Raw genomic sequence first — 25,620 nt, 5'->3', positions numbered from 1 at the left:
GTGGAGAAGCGAGGCAACAAGTAGGTGTTGTGCTTGAGAAACAGAAGCCATCTCCAAAAGCAAAGTGCCATTCCGTAAATGAGAGCACGATTTCACAGGGCCAACAGTGGCATCAACATCCTTCTGAATAATAAATGAATTGACCGTGGTGAAGAACTGACCATCTTCAGTACGTGATACCACAAGAAACCGCAGTGCAGCGGGAAGGGTCTTCAAAATCAGTAGCCCCATTACGTTTATCTTTCATCGACGTCTATGGAGAGGATGTATGAGTCATTGTGAGGAAACCCCCCCATGATTGCCAGCGGCTCTGATGGTGCGCTCCTTCCAACTGGGGGCCCCCTTCACAAGGGGGCACACCCGCCTTAGGTGAGCACGGCACAGTTGAAACATTCTAAAGCAACATAGCGTTCCATTATGATCATCTACATTTTATAATCTTAAGAGCATTTTGTGAGGTTTCATTATATTTATATTCTATATGGTAAAATAATGTAAAACACTTCTTATTAGCATAGTTACATTTCCCAAACCACAGGCAAATATTATACTACTAAAAGACACTGCGACTACACATTTTTGATTTACAACTTCAAATTCTATTAATTTTAATCCATTTTCCCTACTTTTGAAAGACATTCTTACTCATCAACATGAAAGGTCCAGAAATTAAACAATATAGCTTTGAAAGCTTAAAGCACGCTCCTTCCAGCCGTGGCAAGAAAAAAAGGGCTGAACAAGACAATTCAGATACTACCCCCCCCCCCCCAAAAAAATACCCTAAAACTTGCACGTAGAAAATTTTGACCAAATCTGTGGATGCATATCTTTTCATCTAGGCATCCATTGTTAATTAAATTTCATTCACATACAGACAACATAGGTAGGAATAACCCCTCTGGAGTTTTGGTGTGATTGGGTCATAGGAAAAGTAACAGTGGTTGGTCAAACCCTGGCTCTCAGAATAGTGCAATGAATTTTTTAGCAATTTCGAGGCTTATATCTGTATTTAGGTGTGGCTAAATCCCTAATATTTACCATTATGTGATTCAGCATGGAAAGTTGTCAATGTGTACTAAAGCTACCAGTTGTCATTCACCACACCAACACACAGTCTTACACACTTTGGTGAAGAGAGCTTATGTCATCTCTAACTCTGGACATTTGATGCAGAAATTGGACCACTGTAAAGTTGTTTTTAAGCAAAATGGTTATGCTGACCAACAAATATATTCTGCTCTTCGGTGCAGACTTTTGGAACCATTAGAGGATATTTTAAAACCTGTTTCCCCCCCCCAGTTTCCCACACCAGAGACAGCTGTTGGGGTACTGGTAACCGAAAAGACGTTTGATCTTTGCCCAGACTTGGGAAGGCGACGTGTGGCACCCAATGGTGGAGACTTATCTCTCCCAGCACTCCTCCTCCTGTTGTTTGATAAGGTAGTGAACACGGACATGGAGCCGTTTAAAGACTATGAGGTGCTCTGGGAAAGTGTGCTGCTTATGCCGCTGTAGAGCTTGCCAACACTCCTTAATTTGTTCAGTGACTTCCGGCAACCACCAAGGGACTGCCTTATGCCTCGGGCACCCTAAAGAGCAAGGGCTCGCGTTTTCTGCCACAGAAACAATTATGCTAGTCAGCTGCTCAACCATCACATCGATGTTACCGTGTGAGGGAAATTCAGCGGTGACAGCAGAGGTGAAAGTTATCCAGTCCGCCTTATTCAAAGCCCATCTGGGCAGACGTCTGTGTGCCCGACGCTGGGGCAGTGACTGGAAGATGGGGAAATGGTCACTACCACACAGGTCATCAAGTGCTCTCCAGTGAATAGAAGGGAGAAGTCCTGGGCTGCAAATTGATAAATTAATGGCCTAGTACCTGCCACACTGAAATGTGTGGCTGTCCCAGTATTTAAGAGGCTGAGGTTGAATTGCGACAAAAGTTTAGACATCTCTGCCTCGGCCACTAAGCAAAGTAACATCCCACAAGGGGTTATGGGCATTAAAATCTCCCAGAAATAGGAAAGGTTTAGGGAGCTGGTCGATCAGTGCAGCTAATAAATTCAAGGGTACTGCACCATCTGGAGGAAGATCTACATTGCAGACAGTTATTTCCTGCATTGTCCTTATTCTGACAGCCACAGCTTCAAGAGGGGTTTGAAGGGGCACATGTTCACTACAGACCACGTTTAGGACATAAACACGAACTCCACATGACACTCAATTATAGTCGCTACGGTTCGTGTAATATCCCTTATAGCCACGGAGGGCAGGGGTTCACTTTGCTGGGAACCAGGTTTCCTGGAGGGCAATGCAGATAGCAGGTGTAAAGGTTAACAGTTGCCATAGCTCAGCCAGGTGGTGGAAAAACCCACCGCAATTCCACTGGAGGATAACGTCATCGTGAGACTGGGAAGGCATGGAACATTAATTCAATGTGACAGTTTACGCCTCAGAGTCACCTGCTGCCACCGACTTATTGCCTGAGCAGTCTATATCCACTGTGTCTGAGGGTGTGGCAAGATCTAGGTCCTCAGTGGACGCTAAAATCTCCACCCATCCTCAGCCGCAGAGCTCGTAGGCAGCAGTGGTGTGGGTGCCATTGCAATTTCCTTGGTCTTAGGGGTTTTCTTTTTGGATTTCTCTTGCTGCTCCTTGGGTTTCCCTGGTTGGGAGGACTTCACTGGCTCAGTCTCTGTGACTGACAATGAGCGTGAAGCCCTATCACCAGCTGTTTTTGGGCTCTTCAGCCACTGGCGGGTGTCTTCTTTCCCACTAGAAGAAACCTGTGAAGGGAGTGACAAGGGATCCCTTCCTGGCGAGAGACTTACGCTTATCCAGTTTAGAGGTGGGGAGGTGTTGCTCCCGAAGTAGGTGGTGCAGGAGCAACAGGGAGGGAAATGCCACCCACTATCAAGGGGGCAGGTGTAGTCTTCCAGCTCTGAGAGGTGACCTCGGTTTGCAGAGTTGATGGTGTGAGAACTGTTGTATCGGCAGCGTAAGATGATGTAATACACACAGGATGCACACATTCAAATTTTCTCTTAGCCTCTTAGTGTAGGTCAGTCGGCCCAGGGTCTTGTACTCCATGATTTTCCTTTTTTTCTGGAGAGTCCTGCAGTCAGGCGAGCAAGGGGAATGGTGCTCTCTGCAGATGACACAGATGGGAGGCAGAGCACATGAAGTATTGGGATGTGATGGGCGTCTGTGATCTCGGCGTGTGACGCTGGAAGTACAGCGGGAAGACATAAAGCTGAACTTCCAGCACTTAAAGAACTGCATCAGTGGAGGGATACGCTACGGTCGCAGGTTCGAATCCTGCCTCGGGCATGGATGTTTGTGATGTCCTTAGGTTAGTTAGGTTTAACTAGTTCTAAGTTCTAGGGGACTAATGACCTCAGCAGTTGAGTCCCATAGTGCTCAGAGCCATTTGAACCATTTTTTTTGGAGGGATATAGGACTTTACATCACACTGGTAGACCGTCACCTTGACCTTCTTGGGCAATGCATCACCCTCAAAGGCCAAGATGAAGGCGCCGATGGCAACCTGATTATCCTTTGGATCCCGGTGGACATGCTGCATGAAATTTACACCTCGACGCTTTAAATTGACGCACAGCTCATCGTCAGACTGCAAAAGGTCTCTGCGAAATATGATACCTGGACAATATTTAAGCTGTTATGGGGTGTGATGGTTACAGAAACATCCCCCAGCTTGTCGCAAGTGAGTAACTCCGTGACTGGGCTGTTTTAATCAAGACTGACCCAGACCTCATTTTGGACAAGCACTCCACCTCTCGCAACTTGTCCTCTAAATGCTCAACAAAAAACTGAGGCTTCATCGTCATGAAAGATTCCCCATCAGCTCTCGAACATACAAGGTAACGGGGCGAATAAGATCTGCTGCCATCCTTAGCCCGACGTTCCTCCCATGGTGTGGCCAGGGAGGGGAACGATTTTGGGTCTTACTTCTGTGCGTTGAATTGATCTCGTGATCGCTTAGAGACTGCTGGTGTTTCACTACCAGCAAGAGATGATGGACTACGCTTCATCACGTGTCATCCGCCCTAATGCCACCAACTCCGACCAGAAGCCCTTGCCACGGGTGCCACCCAGCCACCTGGCAGGATGACCATTGCAGGGAGTCCCGATGCCCCAAGGGGGTGGGCATCTATCCCTTGGCATACGTGGGGCGTTAACGGTGCAGGCATCAGCAGAGCAATCCGTGTGCGGTCGGGAGGCTACAACCAACAGGGTACATGGTGGCCCCACCACAACAGACTGGCTACCATGCTGTATATCAGGTGCAAAGAAGTCCATGGTTATCGTCGACGCAGAAATTGACACTGCATAGTGCATGGTGGAAAACGCACCCAGGAATGTGTCCTCGTACAAGAGATGGAGAATGGCCAGGGCTGCAATGCGACGACGAGAAAGTGGGTAAAGATCTTAATGCACGCTGGACACGATGCATCTTGTAAGGCGCCCTTCCCCGATTGGCTCGCTATTCGGGAAAATTTTTGAAGAATGGAGGTCAAGCCCTACAGAGGACCACCACATAAAAGCCGAAACGTGTGAAACTCCTCTTAGTCACCTCACACGACACACAGGAATACCTTGGCCCTATTCTAACCCCCAGATCTGCAGGGGGGCTTCCATGTGAAGATGTGGACTCAGTCCATAATTTACTGGATATTAACTGCAGATTAAAAGAGAGATAACTGCAGGACTACATGCAACTAAGGAGTTCAGAACTGGATAAGCTGAAAGAAACAAAGAAGAGTTTCAAAGAACACATTACGAAATGTGTGACTAAAACAGGGAAAATGAGTATGTTAGAACACAAATGGTTAGGTTTGCAAGACTAAATAGTGAAGGAAACAGAGGAATAAATAAAAATGCCAATCTTAATAGAAATCTTAGGATATCACAGTAGATGCTGAATTTAATTCTTGAAAGAAGAAAATGTAAAAATGCAGCAAATGTTGCAATCAAAAGGGATTACAAAAGTCTACAAAGAAAGACTGATAAAGTACTAAATGGCTAAGTAGGAATGGCTATCGAATATATGCAAGTCTATAGAAGCCTGTATACTACGGAAAAGATAGATGCTGCTTACAGGAAAATTACAGACATTTGGAGAAGAAAAAGCAGCTGTACAAATGTCAAGCACTCAGCTGGAAACCAGTACTACACAAAGAAGGTAAAGTTGAAATGTGGAACAAGTTTATAAAGGGACTACACGAGAGAATTAACTTAGAGGAAATTGATGAAGATAATATATATGATATGATGCTACGAGAAGAAGTTGACAGAATGCTGAAAGATGTAAATTGAAATGAGACTCCTGGAGTAGACAACATTCCCTCAGATCTACTGGTATCCTTAAGAGAGAGAACAATGAAAAAACTATAGTGCAAGATATATGGAACTTGCAAAATACCCTCATACTTTTAGGAAACCACAATAACTCCATTTCCAAAGGCAGAAGGTGTTGATGAACATCATTATCACTGAAATACCAGATCCATACGTTATTGGTTGGAAAATACTGACAAATTATTTACAGAAGAATAGAAAAACTGATAGAGGCTTGTCTCCAAGAAGATCAGTTTGGATTCCAGATAAATGGAGGGACACGCAGGAAAATACCGTGCCTATGAATTACCTTAGAAGATAATGAAAGACAGACCTATAATAACTGCATATGTAGACTTACAGAATGCTTTCACCAATATTTACTGGAATACACTCTTTGAAATTCTAAAGGTAGCGGGGATAAAATACAAAGAGCAAAATGTTTTACACAGCTTGGGCAGAAAGCTGGCTGCAGTTATAAGATTCAAATATGAAAAGGAGGCCGTGGTTGAGGAGACAGTGAGACGGCATTGTAGCCTATTCCCAATATTACTGTATCTTGACACTGAGCAAGTAATAAAGGAAACCAAAGAAAAATATGAGGAGGAATGAAAGTTCATGATGAATTAATAAAAATTTCTGAGGTTTGCTGATGACACTGTAATTGTTTCAGAGACAGCAAAGGGTTTGGAAAAGCAGTTGAAAATAGTGGACAGTGTCTGGAAAAGAGGATATAAATGAACATCAACCAAAAAAGGAAAACAAGGGTAGTGGAATGTAGTCTAATTAAATCAGGTGATGCCGAGGGAATAGATTACAATATGAGCTTTATAAAGTAGTAGTAGTTTTGCTATTTGGACAATTAAGTAACTGATGATACTGAAGTAGAGACAATAAAAAATGTTCATTGGCAATTTCAAGAAAATCATTTCTGAAGAGACATTCGATAACTTTGAACATAAATTTAATGTTTTAGGAAGTCTTTTCTGGAAGTAATTTGTGTGGACTGTAGCCTTGTACAGAAATAAAATGACGATAAACAGTTCAGACAACAAGAAAATACCATCTTTTGAAATGTGGTGCTACAAAAGACTGTCCAGGACAAGATGGACAGAAGTGCTGAGTATAATTGGGGAGAAAATTTTTTGGTATAATTTAACCAAAATAAGGAAGTGATTGATAAGGCATTCTGAGACATCAAGAAATCGCCGATTTAACACTGAAAGGTAAAATTCGCACAGGGAGTCCGTGAGACAGAGTAAGCAGATTGAAATGGATGTGTGTTGCAGAAGTTATACAGAGATGAAGAGACTCGCACAGGATAGAGGAATCTAGAGAGTTTCGTCAAATCAGCTTTCAGACTTCCTTTACTACACAGATCACAATGACGACGACTAACTAAGGCAAATGAAATTTATTCATTGAATTAATTACAATATACTGAATCTAACTACACTACAAACCACTTTAAACACACTTCTGAAAGTGGCAATAGTGCTCCAACCTTGTCACTGCACACATGACAGATTTCAATGAACTCTTGGGGGCAGATTTCAACTACATGATATGAACCCACAGCTAATCTAAACAATTTAATTTGGCAACAATATCTTACTATATGGAGTAATATGTGCAAAGTAAGTAGTTTCTTTAATAGATTTGGGAAATATGATATGAACTTACAAAAATACTTTTATTATTGTCTCTTAGAACTGCTGCAAATCTGCATATTATATATTATTCTAGTCTATTTGAAAAATTAAGAACCAGCAATCGAGTGGATATTAAGCTGAGTGACAGTAACGAGCCATCACCAAACTGTTATCAAAATATACAACTCAACAAGTTTTCATTCCAGATGAATAATGTAAGCTTTATGACTGTATTATGTCATCGTCGTTCTTGTTTTCATTTCAAAGACTGGTTTCAAATGGTTCAAATGGCTCTGAGCACTATGGGACTTAACAGCTGTGGTCATCAGTCCCCTAGAACTTAGAACTACTTAAACCTAACTAACCTAAGGACATCACACACATCCATGCCCGAGGCAGGATTCGAACCTGCGACCGTAGCAGTCGCACGGTTCCGGACTGCGCGCCTAGAACCGCGAGACCACCGCGGCCGGCAAAGACTGGTTTTGTGAAGCTCTTCCACAAGTACAATCTGCACAAGTCTCACCTCTACAAATCTACTGCAACATACATTCATTTGAACCTGCTTACTGTATTCATGACTGTCTCTCTCTACATGCCTCAGAAGGCATAATTTGAGCTAACCGACCTTTGCTTGGTGTGAACAAAACCAAGTGAAGGTTTCAAAGAGCAATTTTTTTTTTCCTCTTCCCGCAACAGTGTCTGCTGAACAGATTGGAAAAGTGGTTACTCTCCAAGTTGAGTACAAATCTGAATGCTTAATTCACAGTTGAAACATTCTGAACATGTGTATAGCACAAGAAGAGTTAAACTGGTACTCAATGAAACATAACATGGAAAAAACAAAACTATATAAAAATTCATGTGTCAAAAGAATCAACAACACAAAAGAACATAAAACATTATGAAACTCAACACCCCTGGCAGTTGGAGGAAAGCTGCTTGACAGCTGCAACTGATTTGTTAAAACACACGCACACCACTGTACACAACAACATTGCCGGTTGGCACAAACTACACTACAGTACTATAAATTGATCCCACCATTTAGTCAAGTTGTGCCATAAATTTCTTCTCTCTCCAATTCAGTTCAGTACCGCCTCATTAGTTGTGTGATCTACCCACTTTATCTTTAGTATTCTCATATATCACCAATTTCGGAAGTGTCAATTTTCTTCTTGCCTGAACTGTTTATTGTCCACAATTCATTATCGTACAAGACCACACTCCAGACAAATACCTTCCAAAAATACTTCCTAATGCTTAAATCTACATTCTATGTTAAACTTCTCTTTATCAGAAACTCTTTTCCGACCTACATCTTATATTATCTCTACTTCAACCATTATCAGTTTTTTACTTTCCAAATATCAAACTCAACTACTTTCAGTGTCAATCTAATACTTTAAGCAATGCCGGTTGTAATTTAACTGCATTCCATTACCTTTGTTTTACTTTTGCTAATGTTCACCTTTTAATCTCTGTTCAGGACACTATTAATTCTTTTCAACTGCTCTTCCCATATCCTTTGCTATCTCTGACAGAATTACAATGTCATCAGCAAACTCGGTTTTTCTGTCTCCCTAAACTTTAATTCCTTTTCCAAATGTCTCCTTGGTTTCCTTCACAGCTTGTTCAATGAAGATACTGAACAACACTGGAGACACGCTACAGCTCTGTTTCATTCCCTTCTCAAGTACTGCTTCCCTTTCTTGTCTATTTCATAAAAATCAGTCTGGTCTCTGTGTAAGCTATGAATAACCCTATTTTCCCTGTATTTTTCCCTGCCATCTTCAAAATTTCAAAGATTCTATTCCAGTTAACAGTGTCAAAAACCTTCTCTGAATCTACAAATGCTATAGCATAGGTTTGCCTTTCATTAACCTGCCTTCTAAATCACCATGACTTGGTTTGGTAGTATTCACAAGTCTGCACCTGCCTTCTTTAGGATTGCAGTTAACATATTCGTCTTGAAGTCTGAGGTATTTCCCCTCTCTCATATTTTCACACCAGGTGGAATCATCCCGTACTGTCCAATTATTCTTTCAGTGTCACATCTCCAATCTCATCTCAATTAACTTCCTCTTTCCTTTATTTGCTTAGTACTGCCTTGCCATCTGAGCTGTCGAGATTCACACAGCTGCTTCTTTTTGTAAAGGCCTCCAACTTTCCTGTAGGCATCTTTCCCCTGGCTATACCTGCCTTTATAGACCTGCATCTGTCCTCTAGCCATCCTGCGCTGCCATCAATCTCATTTTTAGACATCTTTATTCCCTTTCTTTATATTTTCTCCTTTCATCAATTAAATTCAATATCTCAAAGTGTGCCAGATTTTTAGTATGCCTTGTCTTTTTACCAGTTTGATCCTCTGTTGCCTCCTCTGTATCATCCCTCAAACTTGCCCATTCCTTTTTGTTTTATTCCTTTCCTGTTTCAGTACAATGTTGTCTAACGCTGCATCAAACTCAATGACCTCAAGTTCTTTCAACTTATCCAGGTCCTGTTTCTTACCTTTTTACAATTTCTTCAGTTTTAGTCTGCAGTTGCTAACCAACAAATTATGGTCCGAGTCCACATTTGTCTCTGGAAATGACTAATAATTTAACATCTGTAAGCATACGTTTTTGCAGCAATTGTAACTGTCAAAATTCTTCAGGGCTGTTGGTTGCATTGTCAATACATAAGATTGTCCAACATTTTGCCCACTATTGTAAGTAGCCTTCTTCAGGGCTTTGTTTTTTTTTTTTTTTTTTTGGTGGGGTTTAAGGGCGCTCAACTACTGAGGTCATTAGCGCCCAGTCACTGTTGTTAGAGCACATGGAATCTAGTAAAACTCATGGGGAGGGGGGAGGGACACCAAAAAGACCTGACAAAATGCAGATAAAATAAGTAAAAAGGTTAGATGTCTTTGGACAAGCCAGTCAAAGTTATAAAACACAGAACACGAGCAGCTGCTCGAGCGTCATCAGCTAAAATATCCGGTAAAGTAGATGGCAGGGACAGGACAACATGAGATTGACTAAAGCGGGGACACGACAATAAAACATGGCGCACTGTTAATGCCTGACCACAAGGGCACTGCGGGGCTGGGTCACCGGAGCGCATGTAGCGGTGGCTAAACCGGCAATGCCCAATCCGCAACCTGGTCAGAAGGACCTCCTCTCACCGAGATGGTCGGGAGGAGGTTGTCCAAGCAGTTGGGAGTGGTTTTACTGCCCGGAGCTTGTTTCCTTGGAGGGATGACCAAGCATCCCACCACGACGACTGAAGCCTTTTACAAACATCCCCACGAACGTCAGATGATGGGACACAATGGGAGGCTGGCCGAGGCAGGAGGACTGCAGCCTTGGCTGCAGCATCCGCAGCCTCATTCCCAGGCACTCCTACATGTCCGGGGACCCACAGAAAGCTGACAGGAGAACCATTATCAGCGAAAGAATGGAGGGACTGCTGTATCCGTTGAACCAAGGGATGGACCGGATAGGGAGCTCCAAGGCTCTGAAGAGCACTGAGTGAGTCAGAGCAGAGTACATACGATGAATGGCGGTGGCGGCGGGCATACTGAACGGCCTGATGGAGAACAAAAAGCTCGGCCGTAAAGCTGGAACATTGGTCGAGGAGCCGGTATTTAAAGGTGGCAGCCCCGACGACAAAGGCACAGCCAACACCATCGTCAGTTTTGGAGCCATCGGTGTAAATAAAGGTGTGACCGGCAAGTCGAGCACAAAGTTCGACAAACCGTGAGCAATACACTGCAGCCGGAGTCCCCTCCTTCGGGAGTGAGCTGAGGTCGAGATAAATATGAACCGGAGCCTGGAGCCAAGGTGGTGTCGGGCTCTCACCCTCTCTGAAGGTGGTAGGGAGGGCAAAATCCAATTGTCGAAGCAGGCGACGGAAGCGGACTCCGGGGGGGCAGCAGGGCAGACACATACAACCCGTACTGACGGTCGAGAGAATCGGCGAAGAAGGACTGGTAAGAGGGGTGGTCGGGCATAGACAACAGCCGGCAGGCATACCATCACAGCAGTACGTCGCGCCGGTAGGTCAATGGTAATTCGGCAGCTTCAGCATAAAGACTCTCGACAGGACTAGTGTAGAAGGCTCCGGTCGCAAGACGTAACCCCCGATGGTGGATGGAGTTGAGACGGCTTAAGAGGGATGGCCAAGCAGACGAAGCTCCCATAATCCAGCTTCGATCGGACTATGGACCGATATAAGCGAAGCAGGACAGTGCGATCCGCTCCCCAAGATGAACCACTAAGAACTCTGAGGACATTAAGGGAACGTGTACAACGGGCCGCCAAATAAGAGACATACAGAGACCAACACAGTTTCCTGTCCAATGTGAGCCCTAGAAACTTAGTTGTTTCCACGAATGGGAGAACAATGGGACCGAGATGTAAGGATGGCGGAAGGAACGCTTTATATTGCCAAAAGTTGATACAAACCGTCTTCTCTTCAGAGAACCGGAAGCCATTTGCCACGCTCCATGAGTATAGGCTGTCTAGACAACGCTGAAGGCAGCGCTCCAGGAGGCATGTTCTCTGGGCACTGCAGTAGATCGCGAAGTCATCGACAAAGAGAGAGCCTGAGACATTAGGTGGAATGCAATCCATAATTGGATTGATCGCGATGGCAAAAAGGGCTACGCTCAAGACGGAGCCCTGAGGCACTCCGTTCTCCTGGAGGAAGACGTCGGACAATACGGAACCCACACGTACCCTAAACTTTCGATCCGTTAAAAAGGAATCAATAAAAAGGGGCAGGCGACCGCGTAGGCCCCACCTGTGCATAGTGCGGAGGATACCTCCTCTCCAACAGATATCATAAGCCTTCTCCAAATCGAAGAACACGGCTACCGTTTGGCGCCTTCGCAAAAAGTTGTTCATGATGAATGTCGACAAGGTCACAAGGTGGTTAACAGCGGAGCGGCGGCAACGAAAGTCGAATTGGACATTGGTAAGTAGCCGTCGAGATTCAAGAATCCAAACTAACCGAGCATGAACCATGCGCTCCATCACCTTACAGACACAGCTTGTAAGAGAAATGGGGCGGTAACTAGAAGGAAGGTGTCTATCCTTCCCGGGTTTGGGTATAGAAACAACAACAGTATCACGCCAACGCATGGGGACCTGACCTTCGGTCCAGACGCGATTGTAGGTACGAAGAAGGAAGCTTTTGCCCGCCGGAGAAAGGTGTGCCAGCATCTGAATGTGAATGGCATCTGGCCCCGGAGCAGAGGACCGGGACAGTGCAAGCGCACGTTCGAGTTCCCGCATAGTAAAGGGGGCATTATAAGTTTCCAGATTCAGCGAGTGGAAGGAAGGTCGCCGAGCCTCTTCTGCCTCTTTCCTGGGAAGGAAGGCAGGGTGATAATGGACGGAGCTTGAAACCTCCGCGAAAAACCAGCCGAAGCCGTTTGAGACAGCCACAGGATCAACGAGGACCCCATTACCTGAGGTCAGGCCAGGTACCGAGGAGTGGGCCTTAATGCCCGACAGCCGGTGCAGGCCACCCCAGACGACAGAAGAGGGAGTAAAACTGTTAAAGGAGCTGGTGAAAGAGGCCCAACAAGCTTTTTTGCTGTCTTTGATGACTCTACGGCATTGCGCTCGGAGTCGTTTGTATCCAATACAATTCGCCAACGTAGGATGGCGGCGAAAGGTGCGTAAAGCACGTCGTCGAGCACGAATAGCGTCTCTACAAGACTCGTTCCACCAGGGGACGGAAACGCGACATGAAGAAGAGGTAGTACGAGGAATGGAACGTTCGGCAGCATTGATGATAACAGCCGTGAGGTATTCGACCTGACTGTCACAACTGAGAAAATCGTGGTCCGGAAAGGTCGCCAGGGAGGAGTAAAGTCCCCAGTCAGCTTTCGGTATGTTCCAGCTCGAAGGACGTGGGGATGGGGTGTGGTGCAGGAGACGAACGACACAGGGGAAGTGGTCACTCGGATAGGTGTCAGAAAGGACATACCACTCGAACCAACGGGCAAGAGTGGTAGAACAGATCGAGAGGTCCAAGTGGGAGTAGGTATGAGTAGAGTCCGAGAGGAAAGTCGGGGCGCCAGTATTGAGGCAGACAAGATTGAGATGGTTGAAGACATCCGCCAAGAGTGAGCCTCTTTGACAGGATGCAGGAGAGCCCCAAAGGGGATGATGGGCATTGAAGTCGCCAAACAATAAAAACGGCGGGGGAAGCTGAACAATCAGGCGCATCATGTCAGCCCGACTAACAGCGAATGACGATGGAGTGTAGATGGTACAAACTGAAAAAGTAAAAGCAGAAAGAGTAATACGGACAGCTATTGCTTGGAGTGGGGTGGTCAATGGGATGGGATGGTAATAGACATCGTCCCGAACGAGCAACATGACCCCACCATGAGCTGGGATACCGTCCACAGGGGTGAGGTCATACCGCTCCGAGGTATAGTGGGTAAAGGCAATACGGTCAGTCGGGCGCAACTTGGTTTACTGGAGACCAAGGACGAGCGGACAGTGCAGGCAGAGGAACAGTTGTAATTCCTCCCAATTAGATTGAATACCTCTTATGTTCCAATGTAACAATGCCATCGCTAGTCAAAAAAGAGGGGAACGAGACGGGGGAAGAGCTGGTCACCTCGGCGGCCGCGGAGGGCCAGGTTTCAAGGGAACAACGCTACAACCGGCGGGAGGCGGATCCTGTTCCATCGAGTCGTCACCAGCTGCGGCTGCTGTCCCTGGTTGTGTAGGAGGGGCAGCACCATTTGCCGACGAGGCCAGCTGAGCGCCTGGCAGCAGAGCATCCCGGCGAAACTGAGGACGGTCGGGAGCAGCGACTCACGGATGGAGTGTCAGATGAAACACGCCGGGGTGTAGAGGGGGATAGAGACTACTTCTTGGAAGTCCGAGGAGGCACAGGGATGGTGGGCTGGACCCGAAGAAGGTCCTCACGCGCGGGGTCCGTTTTGGAACGCCGGTCCTCGGAAGCTGGGGTCCGGAACGTTTCCCCGATGGACGCCTGAGATGAGGATCGCTTCTCAGGCGGGGAGGGGGAGGAGGAAGGGTGGCCCCTGGGGCAGAGGGGGCGGGGGCCACAGGGAAGGAGGATTTGGAAGGGAGGGATTTGGGAGGCGGAGGCAGAGACCTCGGATGGGGGGAGGAGGCGGAGGGGGGACAGGATAGGGGTGAGGATACCGCGGAAGGAGTGGACACAACTGAGGCAAGTGGTCAACGGCACGGGATGGAGGCGGTCATACTTCTTCCTGGCCTAAGAATAAGAGAGACGATCCAAAGTTTTGAGTTCTTGTATCTTCTTCTCCTTCTGATAGGCGGGGCAGTCTGAGGATCTAGGCGAGTGGGTGCCATGACAATTAACGCACCGAGGTGGTGGGGTGCATGTATGTTCCTCACGAAGAGGACGTCCACAATCGCCACAAAGAGGCTCAGCCTCACACCGTGACGGCATGTGCCCAAAGTGCAAACACCGAAAACAGCGCATAGGAGGCGGGACGTAAGGTCGCACATCGCACCGGTAACACATCACCTTTACCTTCTCCGGGAGAACGTCCCCCTCGAAGGCGAGGATAAAGGCCCCGGTGTCGATGCGACGGTCTTTGGGGCCGCGCTGGACTCGCCGGACGAAATGCACGCCTCGGCGCTCCAGGTTGGCCCTGAGCTCCTCATCAGATTGCAGCAGGAGGTCCCGATGAAAAATAACCCCCTGCGTCCTATTTAGTGCCAGATGCGGGACAATGGACACTGGGATGTCCCCTAGGCGGTCGCACGCCTGGAGCGCCGCCGACTGTGTGGCGGAGGTGGTCTTGATAAGAACGGACCCTGAACGCATCTTGCTGAGAGCCTCGATTTCCCCAAAGATGTCCTCAATGTGCTGAACAACGAACATGGGCTTGGAGGTGGCAAACGTCCCCCCCCATCGGTTCGAGAACAGACCAAATAGCGGGGGAAGTACTTCGCCCCAAGCCGGCGGGCCTGTCCCTCCTCCCAGGGAGTGGCCAAGGGGGAAAGGGCAGGAGAACCAGAACTAGAGACAGTACCTTTCCTTTTGAAAGACTCGGCCGCAGAGCGACCTGATACGTGTTGACGTTTCATCTGTGAAACGTCCGCCCCGATACCACCCACTCCGACCAGGGGCTCTCCCCACGGGCGCCACCCAGCCTCAGCAAGGGCCACCTGGCAGGATGACCGTTGCCGGGAGTCCTGATGCCCCAAGGAGACGGGCATCTACTCCTTGGCCGACGTGGGGAGGGTGCAGCTCAGGTATCGGCAGTACGATCCCTGTGTTGTCAGGGGGCTACAACCTAGAGGGTACATGACAACCCCACCACAACGGGCTGGCTACCGTGCTGCATTTCTGATGCCATGGAAAGTCCATCATGATCGTAGGTGCAGATGGGGACGCACTATGGGCATAACTTGTACAACCCATCAGGCGTTTAGGCCCAATTTGAGGAATAGTGGGTATGGTTACAACGTCGGTACAATGCTGAGTGCCAAGGTCTTAGTGCACTGAGGACCAATGGTACACCACATAAGGCGTCCTTCCCCAAAAGGCTCGTACTTCTGTAGAATTTTGAAAAATGGAGGTCAAACCCCAAGGGGGACCATCACATGGAAAGCCGAAACGGTTGAAACTCCTTTTAGTCGCCTCTTACGACAGGCAGGAATACCTCGGGCCTATTCTTACCCCGGACCCGCAGGGGGTTCAGGGCTTTGTGCTGAATTGACTGTCAGAATTTGATTGACAATTTAAAACCTGGTTTTTAAATTGCTGTTTTGCCATTATATAGGTTGTTACTTTCAATTTCAGACAAATACCTCCAACAACATTGAACGAAAACATCTGTAGGTGAAAAGTTTAACATTAATAAATGGGACATATGCTGTATTACAACTTGCCATCTCCTAACCACTCCCCGAGTGGGTGGTGTCAACTTTTGTCAAATGGGAACCACCTCTCCACAAGTTTTGTTCAGCATTCGGATACTATGCCAAAAAATACCTATGTTTAGTAAAACCATTGCTTCCCATTTGTGGTGGATGGCACTATAATCGGCAAATATCAAGTGTGCCTGTTTCTGAAATTTAGTACCAACAAATTTGTCATGATGTAGATGTAAACCTTCGTGTTGTAATGGTTGATATTGATGTTCAGACATTATTTGAGTGTGCAAATGTGATTGTATAGTACCAACAATATGGCTAGACATAGATGTTTTTGGCAAATAAGCTACTTGTATGGCAACATAGTATCTTTTGGCATAGAATCCAAATATTAAACAATAATGGGGACGTTGTTCCCCATTTGAAAATACATAGTTGACCCTGCTCACACTGGGGGAGACGGGTGGGGGGTGGTGGTGGTGGTGGGGGGGGGGGGGGGAGGGGGGGGGGGAGGACGCAACCATTTTTATCACAGATATCCCCTTTACTAATACTAGCTTTTCACCTATAACATGTTTTTTGTACAATATTGTTGGAGATAATTCTCTCAAGTGAAACAAACAACGTGTATAGCGGCAAGGCAGCTATTTCAAAACCAGATATCCTTTTCAAAAGATTTAGCTGTCTCAAGTTAAAACGAACATCCTGTATAATCAAACTGCTAATGCCTCAAGCACCTTCTTTCACAATTGTTAAATCAAGTGTTGGTCATGGCTACATTATGCTCTGTGTAACATTGTACTATTTTTGCTACTCTTCCTTTTCACACTTCCAAATTCAAGTCACCCACAAATAAATTTTCGTCTTTAACTATGTGAATATTTTCCTTTCTCTCCCATCAAATTCTTTCAACCTCTTTATCTGGGCAGCTACATGGTATTTTTAACTTTCACTTCTGTGGTGGGTGTTGGCATTTTGTATATCTTTGCTACGACAATGTGTTCACTATGCTGTTAGTAGTAGCTTCCCAATGTTTCTATTTTATTATTCTTCATGAGACTACTACTGAATTAAACCTATTTGATTTTATGTCTATTACTTTCTACTGAATAAATGAAAAGCACCAGTTTGCTGTAGAACAAAAGCTAACCGGTGCTTTTCATTTATTATAATGTTGTTCTACAAAGAAATGACGGAAGATTCTGTTAACACTTTCTACTGACCTGATCAGTAGTCCTGTTCTTCCTGCCACCAATTCCCACTACATCAGTCTTCAACCTATCCAATTCCTTGTTAAATTCTATAACCCACATACCCAATTACGGGATATAATATTCCACAACTCAATCTATAACGGCAGTTTCGTTTTTCTTGATGACAAACTCTTGAGTTGACCCGTCCCAGAGTTCCAAATGAAGGACTCTTTTTACCTCTAGAATATATTACCCAGGAGGATGCCATCACTAACTATACAGTACAGCTGCATGCCCTTGGGGGAAAAAGCATGTAGTTTCCCCTTTTTTCTGTGATTTACTGTGTCAGTACAGCATGGCTATGTTGGCAAATAGTAATAAGTTTTATCAGTCAACCATCTACACTTTTGGCCGGGTGACAACTGAAATGGCTGCTCTCTCTTCTCAATAGCTATGGGTTATTTCTTTACTCTCCACAAATACACTTGCTGTGGCTGCACTTACATTACTACTACCTGTAGCATATAGGAACCAAACCATTCCACATCAGCAAGGTCAATGGCTGAAGTTAAAAACATGAGCTATGGACTGACTGACAAACACATTGACAGCTTGTATACAAATATGCAGAAAGGCTGGATTCAACTGTACGAAGTAAATAAAATAGAAGAAATTGCTTGGTCCATGAGTTTCATGAGCTGGTTTCAACAGCTGACCTTCCAAACACATGTGAACACTAACTTACCAAAAGCTATAGCAATAACTAACATCCCATATCACATAATGTTGTGAGCTATTCATTCTGATTTCACACAAGACTCAATATGCAACCCAGATGAAGTAGGCCTAGGTGGTTCTTAGAATGCTGCAGTGAACTGTACAATTGGCATAATCTGTATCACTTCAGGTAGGGGGATTATCTTCATAATCTCAGATGTTATTGAATTTAGCATATGTTAAAATTCTGGCGTAAGTAAGAAACACGTATTTTTTTGTTTTCCCAAAAAAATTCCTGCCGTATGCCCTGAGATACTGGCCTCCAAAGATGACACTGTGAAACACCATTTTGAAGATGCAAATTTCTTGCTTTTGTTCTACAATATTACTTTTGTTGTTAACCGGTTTTCGCCTTACAAAGCCATCTTCAGGCATTTACTGAGTATTGTCACTAAAGAAGTTCTAGATATTTCAATAAAGTTTTTTTATTTGAAAGACAATTGCTTTATGGTTACAATGGTATACTCCGTTCAGACATATCTGTCAAAGTTTCTACACTGTCGCCTTTTGAATTTTCTTTATAATTTAGGGAATTTTTTTTTTTTTCTTCAAAAATGCCAATCCAGAAAAGTTAGATTTTTTTTCTGTTGTTGAGTACGACGTAGTACTGTATCCCCTGTAATAGAGAGCTTCCACTTTTAAGTTGGACAGGTTATTTTTCTTCACTAAAGTTCTTTCTTACTAATTTCTTTGTTACAATGAATATTTCTAGTGTCTTTGTTGCGGTTACTGCTAGTCACTTTCTTTGTTGCAGTTATTTCATTGCAAATATTTCTTACAATCTGATGTAGTTTCTTGTCAGTTTCTTTGTCATGGTTGTTCATTGCAGGTGTCTGTATTGTAGTCGTTCAGTGCTAATTTGTTTACTGAAGAGGCTTCTAAGAAATCTGAGACCATCCAGTGAGTTCTGTGTTTTTGTGAGACTGTTTGAAATGTCTTCTGACTGGGGCCACAAAAGAGTGAAGTGTGCTGACTATTTGCATATCCATAAAAAAGTGATATATGAGACAAACAAAAATACAGACTTTGTTCAGGGTGGGAATAAGTATTCTAATTTGAAGACTGTTTCAAAGTGAAAATGTTTCCAGTGGCAACTTTTGTATTCTAAATGTTTTGACAGAGTAACAATGATAGTATCTGAACAAAGTGAAGCCTCCCATGGTGCAGATGATGCAGGTTTTTCATCAATGGAGGAAAAATTAAATACCTTGAATCAGTCAACTACAGAGGTGGGTGTTACTCCTGTTAAGAAACTGTGGTCCGTGAAGTCGGTTCATAATCTCTATACACGAAAAAAGTGCAGAGAAATTACAAAAGCTATGGATGAATACACTACAGCAAAACTGTGCGCTCTCTTCAAAGTAGAAATTCCATCTTCAGAAGAAAATGAACCAAAGCACTCTTGCACCTCTAACCAGCAATTTTTCACAAATATCAAGTCAGCTGTTGAATATTGTGCATCCTATAGTGAAAAGGTGCAAGTTTTAAATATTATTCCAGAGACATTTTCAAAGAAAACAATTCTGAACCGCATTCCATCAGCATCAAGTACATGGTAGACAAATTAAGAAATGCGAGGTCTGTAAAAGCAGCCTTTCGAACTCCAGATCCCTATTGTGGTCATACTGTAGCAGAAGCTCAAATTCAAATAGTGCAGTCATTTTATCTGGAAGATATATGGGACTGTTCTCACCAGAATTCCAACAAAAAAGACGCTATAACACTTGAAGGTCAGAAAGTTGTGAAGAGATGCCTGTTTATGTCTGTACTGTGTAAATTTTGAACTTTGAGTGGTACCTTTGAAGAATTTACTGGAGCACGTGACATATGATACCTTGGGCATGTGAAGTCATTAATAGTCTGTGTAAAGCGAGAGACTTGTTTGTTTCAAGAATGTGGTGACTGCCCTGGAAAGGAGGAATGTTTTTACAGGCACTTGGCCTGGAAGACGTAGCAGATAACTCTGCAGAAATTACATATGCAACATGGGGGGAAAACAAACAGTTAAGAAAACTGTTGCCTTTGGCAGTTGATGAACTTGGTAAATGGTCAGTGAAAGCAGTAACACACCAGCATCTGAAGAAATTGCGACAACTACACATTTCATTTCAGAAGTTTAGTGCTTCACTGTGATTTTGCTGAGAAGTGGTCTGTAATTCTACCACAAGAAGTACGAGGGTATCATTGGAGTAATGACCAAGTTTCAATATTTACAGGAGTGACAATTTTCAAAACAAGATCACAAGTGTTGCAGTTAGAAGTGATGACAGAGGACAGGACTCAGCCCATGCTTTGCTAGCAGTACGCAAAATTCTTCAACCACAAACAGGGACACAGAAAATAATCATTATTTCTGATGGTACTCTTAGTCATTTTAAAAGTCGTTACCAGCAGCTTGAATTGAGTAAGTTGCTTGTGCCAATTGAGTACACGGTGCTACTGGTCACAGGAAGGAGCCTTGTGATGGTGCAGGAGGCATGCAGAAGCACCATGCAACAAAACAATCTTTCCAGACCAAATACAGCTGCGATTCAGAATGCTGAGGATTTTACAAGAGTCGTGAAATCTTACATATCCACAGCCCTCATTCTCTTGTCCAAAGAGGAAATCTAAGGATTCCGTGAGCAGAAAAAAGAAGAATGGTCCAAACAAACTACTCCTGTGAAAGGAAGTTAGAAGACTTTTTGGATTCAAAATGATGGGCAAACTCATATTGCACGCACTTCAAAGAGCAAGAAACAAGAAATTTCGTTCGTTCAGCCAACACCTCAGAAACAGCAGTACAACATTCAGATTCACAACCTGAGAAGGGGGATGTTTGTGGCGCATGTGTATGACTGTGTCTGGTGGATTGCAGAGATTATAGACACCAGTTATGAGTTACATGAAATTGTAGTGAACTTTATTCTACCACATGGACCAGCTGCTGGATACAGGTTTCCAGCTGAAGGACAACAACAACACCATCAGTGCTCACTTCCTGTTCACAATGGTTTGAAGATTGCAAGTGCTGCAATTCCTATTGGTTCAACAGGAAGGTATCTCACTATATCAAAGCAGTGGAACACGTTTTTAGTTCACTGACTGGTATTAGGAAAAAAAAAAAAAAAAAAAAAAAAAAAGAGTGGATAGAAGCTGTATAAATTGAAACCATCTTCGGACCTTTCACATACATTTTGAGACCATTTAAAATGCCGGAGAAATGAGTCTCTCACTCATCTTTCAAAACTAAAATTATGTTAAATACGGCTAGGTTTGATTTTTATGTGATAATGTGGCAATAAAACATGTTTTATGTACAGCAAAACCTGTTTAACCTAAAAGTGAAAGCTCTGATTTTCAGGAAATGTAGAACTATATGGTAATGATAAAAAAATTATATACTGGCATTTTTGAAATTTTTTTTCCATAAATTATAACAAATGTTCAGAACACTATAGTAAGAACTTTGACAGATAAGTCCAAATGAAGGATTTCTTTGTAATCATAAAGCAATTTTCTTTCAAATAAAAACAACAAAATATGTAGAACCATTACAGGGATCCATCATAACATTTTTTCCAAAATTTGCATCTTTAAAATGGGATGCAGTGTCATCTTTGGAGGGTTGTATCTTGTAACAAATTCCTTTTTTGGAGAAAACAAAAAAATGTGTGTTCCTTACTATTCGTTCATTTTAACATATGTTAAATTCAATAACATCCAAGAATATGAAGGTAAGATTTTTTCCTAGCCTGCCTGAATTGATATGGACTACATCTTAAATTAATTTTCGAACATGTTTTACAGCACCACCATAAATATAAAATTATTTTTGACAGTGATCCAATTATCATCCCTACTTTCAGGATATGTTTGACTTTTTAGAATTTATTTTTAAAATATTTTATCGAAATCCATACTATTTATGAATAGTACATGCATACTTCATTTTAAACAAATACAAAATGTTCAGGTTTAAAACCATACTGTCATTTGTTGATCTGACATGGAATGACCCTTTTGCTAGTATGATATTAAGTTTAATAAGGCACCAAGTAGTTTTGTAAGTTAATTCAAAAAACTGCATGGGGCCCCATTCTATTGCAGTACTATTAATTTTCCAAGAAAATCTACTGGAGCACACTTGACCATTTCGTTGCTCAGTTATATCCACCCACATGCAAGCTTTCTGTATCTGTGTTCGAACGATGTTCAGAAACCCATTACATTCACACGATATGCAACTTGCAGTTCTAAAAATATCATCAGTTCACTGATGATGAGTTCAACCATAAAATATTTTGATGTCAAATTCATTGTAACTTCTTTACATTTTGCAAATTTTAGGTTCAAAATTAACTTCTTTTAAAGTGATCGCCTGAAATCTGAGTTAACCAACGACCTCCCTATGACCGACCCCCCCCCCCCCCCCGTTTTAAAAGATTTGAATGACAAGCAGTAACATTCTTTAAATGTTCATTTCTTGTTTTTAAGTCATACAGAAGACAATCTCTGTGATATAATTCAATGCAGTCAACTGAAAACTCAGCAATATGTTAAATACCAACTGTTGAATAACTGATGCAATGAATGTCAGAACGGCACACTCACATTTAACACGCCTTGAGTAAGGACAAATTGTTTACAACAGTTAACAATGTATAGTCTACTTTTTCTATTTCCATATCTGTACAGACTTTCTTACAAACAAGTTCTAGAACACATGACTGAGCAAATTAATGAGCATGTACAATAAGATAAAATATGTAAGATGTAGTAGGCCTAGTGATAACAGATGGAGAAATAAACTATTGGTTCTACTAAAGTCTAATGCGAATTAAAAAATAAAAGCTACGTTAATTTTATTGAAAATACAGAAAGAGTTAGCCAATACTACACACTGCCATGAACAAAATAAGAATAAACCATTTTAATGTTTGGTTTTTGTGACAAATTGCAGAAACTATGGACAAAAACACAGTACATAAACTCTTTGATTGGTGCATTGGCAAAACAAAATTGTAAGAAGCAAATTGTACGAAAGAGTTTTCTTTCTGATCAAAGAAAAACCTACAGGGATCTAAGAAACAAAGTAAGTGGGCATAGTTACATTCTAAAACATGAATACAATAAAGTGTTAGAACTGTAGCCTTTTGTGGTAAACCGTTCATTCGGTGAATCTAAGTTACAAATTTAGCACACGGCGAAGATCAATTTTATGGCGTTTAACAAATGCGTACCGGTTGTATACCCTGGTTTAAAACAACAAAACGTTTGTGTCAATAATATCACTACAGAGGCATTATAATGCAGTGTACAATGATCCTCAGCACGACAGCTTACGCAGTACAAAACTATAGACTACTTTGGGAACAATGAATACAAATTTGCTACGGAACACAAAGATTATCGAAAAAAATATCGAGACGTCAAGTGAAAAGAAGGGAGTGGGGTATTTGACAAAAGAATCCCCACAGATGATCGTCAGATTTGAGCTCCAGTGCCACTACGCGTGACCGAAAGTCTTTTTTCTCAATCATTACTAGCCACTATGACAAACTGAGAGTAGGAATTCATAAACGACCATCGATTACACGTAACACTACAGCGTTAATAATATACCCATGAGGCAGATAGTTAAAATCAGTCAAAAGTACAGTGCTACAAAAGATAGTAGTTATTACTCACATTTACTTAACGCTACGTCAGTTATTCTCACGCCCATCGACAAAAACTGCTCTCTTAAACCCTCTTTACTAAACATTTCGAACAACCATTAGAACTGTAAAACGAAATATTGGCGCGCTTCTATGCATTCTTCATTTGTCATTGGCCATTCGTGACCAAAGCTTTTAGCTTCGAAGTACTATTTGTTCCTGAAAGATTTTCTGCAGCCGGTAACACAGATAGTGGCATATTGCAATTATGATTTAGCTGCATGTGCGAATTCCAAGTTTTTAGTGGCGCAACTTAACAGACGCAACTATTGTCACATAAAGCTCAACTTCGCTGCAATTCGTTGCGCCACTTTCCTTCCACCGATACTCCCTGGTGGCAGTATTTCGAAAGACGAGGATTCTGTTGCAGTTATCGTGGAGTAATTGCTGCTGTACTCCATTCGATTTCACTGTTTCCGTTTTATAACTGAAAAAACTAGAACAGAGGTCGACATGTAAGCTTTCACAGCTTGTGGAACTAAAAGAACGGCAACTTATATTTTGTTTTCTGCAGCGGTGTGTGTGTGTGTGTGTGTGTGTGTGTGTGTGTGTGCGCGCGGTGGGGGGGATTTACAAACCAATGACAAATTCCACAATCTTAAAAGATTTTTAAAGGAATTAATAACTAAACTTAATATATGTAATCAAAAAAAGCGACTCGTATAAGCTTCATGATTTGTGAGACCAAACAATCTATAAATCGTGTATTATATTCAGAAAATAGCTCCGGAGTGGGATGTGGTAGTTGTTAAACTAAAGATTAGTTATTCAAAATGTCTGTAGCAATAGATACACTAAGACTCTAAAATCTTGGATGATATTTACATATCAGCTCTTGGTTAGTTTGCCATTGCAGACAGCATTTTCGTCTCTGTCTGTTGTTTCTTTTACAAATGTGTTTGTTGCTCCTGACTTATCCCTGTGCTAAATCTATTTTCGAATCTAATATTTGAGTTCTGTCTTCCTTGTATTTAACTATTGTCACAGCTGTAATGCTATAACCCGCAATACAACATTCATATCAGCCCATATGATTTCAGTTGACACCATACTGAAAATTGTGCAACTACGTAGAATTTGTGGCGACCTGTATGCACGGTAGCTCACAATGTCACTACAGAAAGTCACAAGGTGGGCGCCACATTAGATGATTCGGTGAACCCTGCTTAAAGCCAGGTACCCACCGACACGAAAAATTGCACAAGCATCTCCAGAAACGTTCAACGCCCATTGTCAGCAGAGGATAGGTGGTGTCTCTCTTTAGACTCAAATTACGTCCTTACAATATACCGGATGATTATAATTAAATTTCCCTATTTAACAAATTATAGCACATAAACTAATTACTGCACGAGTACCAAACTTGGTAGCATTAATATCAAGGACGTGGAAAAGAGAAATAATGCAGAATCAATTCAAGTCAAACACTTTTAATTTGGTGCTATGGTGCAGCATACCGTTACTCCTACAAAAGGGGTCAATATGGCGCCCATCAGTGTCCAGAAGAATCTGAAAGCACAGTATTGCATTCTGCGCAGCAAAACGAAGCATGTCTGTAGGTATGCTGGCTACCTCTCTTGATATGCTGTGCTTCAGACCAGCACATGTGTGAATGTTCCGCTGCTAAACCCTGTCCTTCAAGTAGCCCCACAACCAGAAATCAAAGAGAATAAGATCACATGATGGTGCTGGCCAAGCATTTGGAAATGATCGGCTGATAATTCGATCGTTTCCAAATGTGTTTCAGAGAAGTGGATGAACTTCACGAGTGAAGGGTGGTAGGACGACATCTTGCATGAAAACTGTTGAGTTTAATGTGTGTTTCTCTGTAGGGCAGGTATGACATGCTGACGAAGCATATCACAATAATGCTAGCCTATCACACTGCACGTCTTTGGTCATTTAGTGACAACCTGTTCAAAAAGAATGGCCCAGTGATGAACATAGCTATGAAATCACACCATACAGTGACACATTCACCATACAGAGGAACTTGATATGCAGTGAACGGACGTGAAGATCCCCCCACACTGTGTTTTCACCTCACACATCAGAG

General features: G+C 43.1%; 1 protein-coding gene across 1 annotated transcript in view; it reads right to left on the bottom strand.

The window, feature by feature from the left end:
* LOC124600699 (DNA polymerase alpha subunit B) overlaps window positions 1–23,683 on the bottom strand; it is an 89,841-nt gene extending 66,158 nt beyond the window's left edge. Inside the window, exon 1 of the mRNA XM_047136185.1 lies at window positions 23,536–23,683. Coding sequence (XP_046992141.1) covers window positions 23,536–23,611 — 76 coding nt within the window. The 5' untranslated portion in view covers window positions 23,612–23,683. The remainder of the gene's footprint in view (window positions 1–23,535) is intronic.
* Between the last annotated feature and the right edge of the window lie 1,937 nt (window positions 23,684–25,620).

This window comes from Schistocerca americana, chromosome 1 (assembly GCF_021461395.2).
Source record: "Schistocerca americana isolate TAMUIC-IGC-003095 chromosome 1, iqSchAmer2.1, whole genome shotgun sequence".
Lineage (NCBI taxonomy): Eukaryota > Metazoa > Arthropoda > Insecta > Orthoptera > Acrididae > Schistocerca > Schistocerca americana.
Note: the sequence above shows the minus strand (reverse complement) of the source record. Positions and strands in the feature narration are given on the sequence as shown.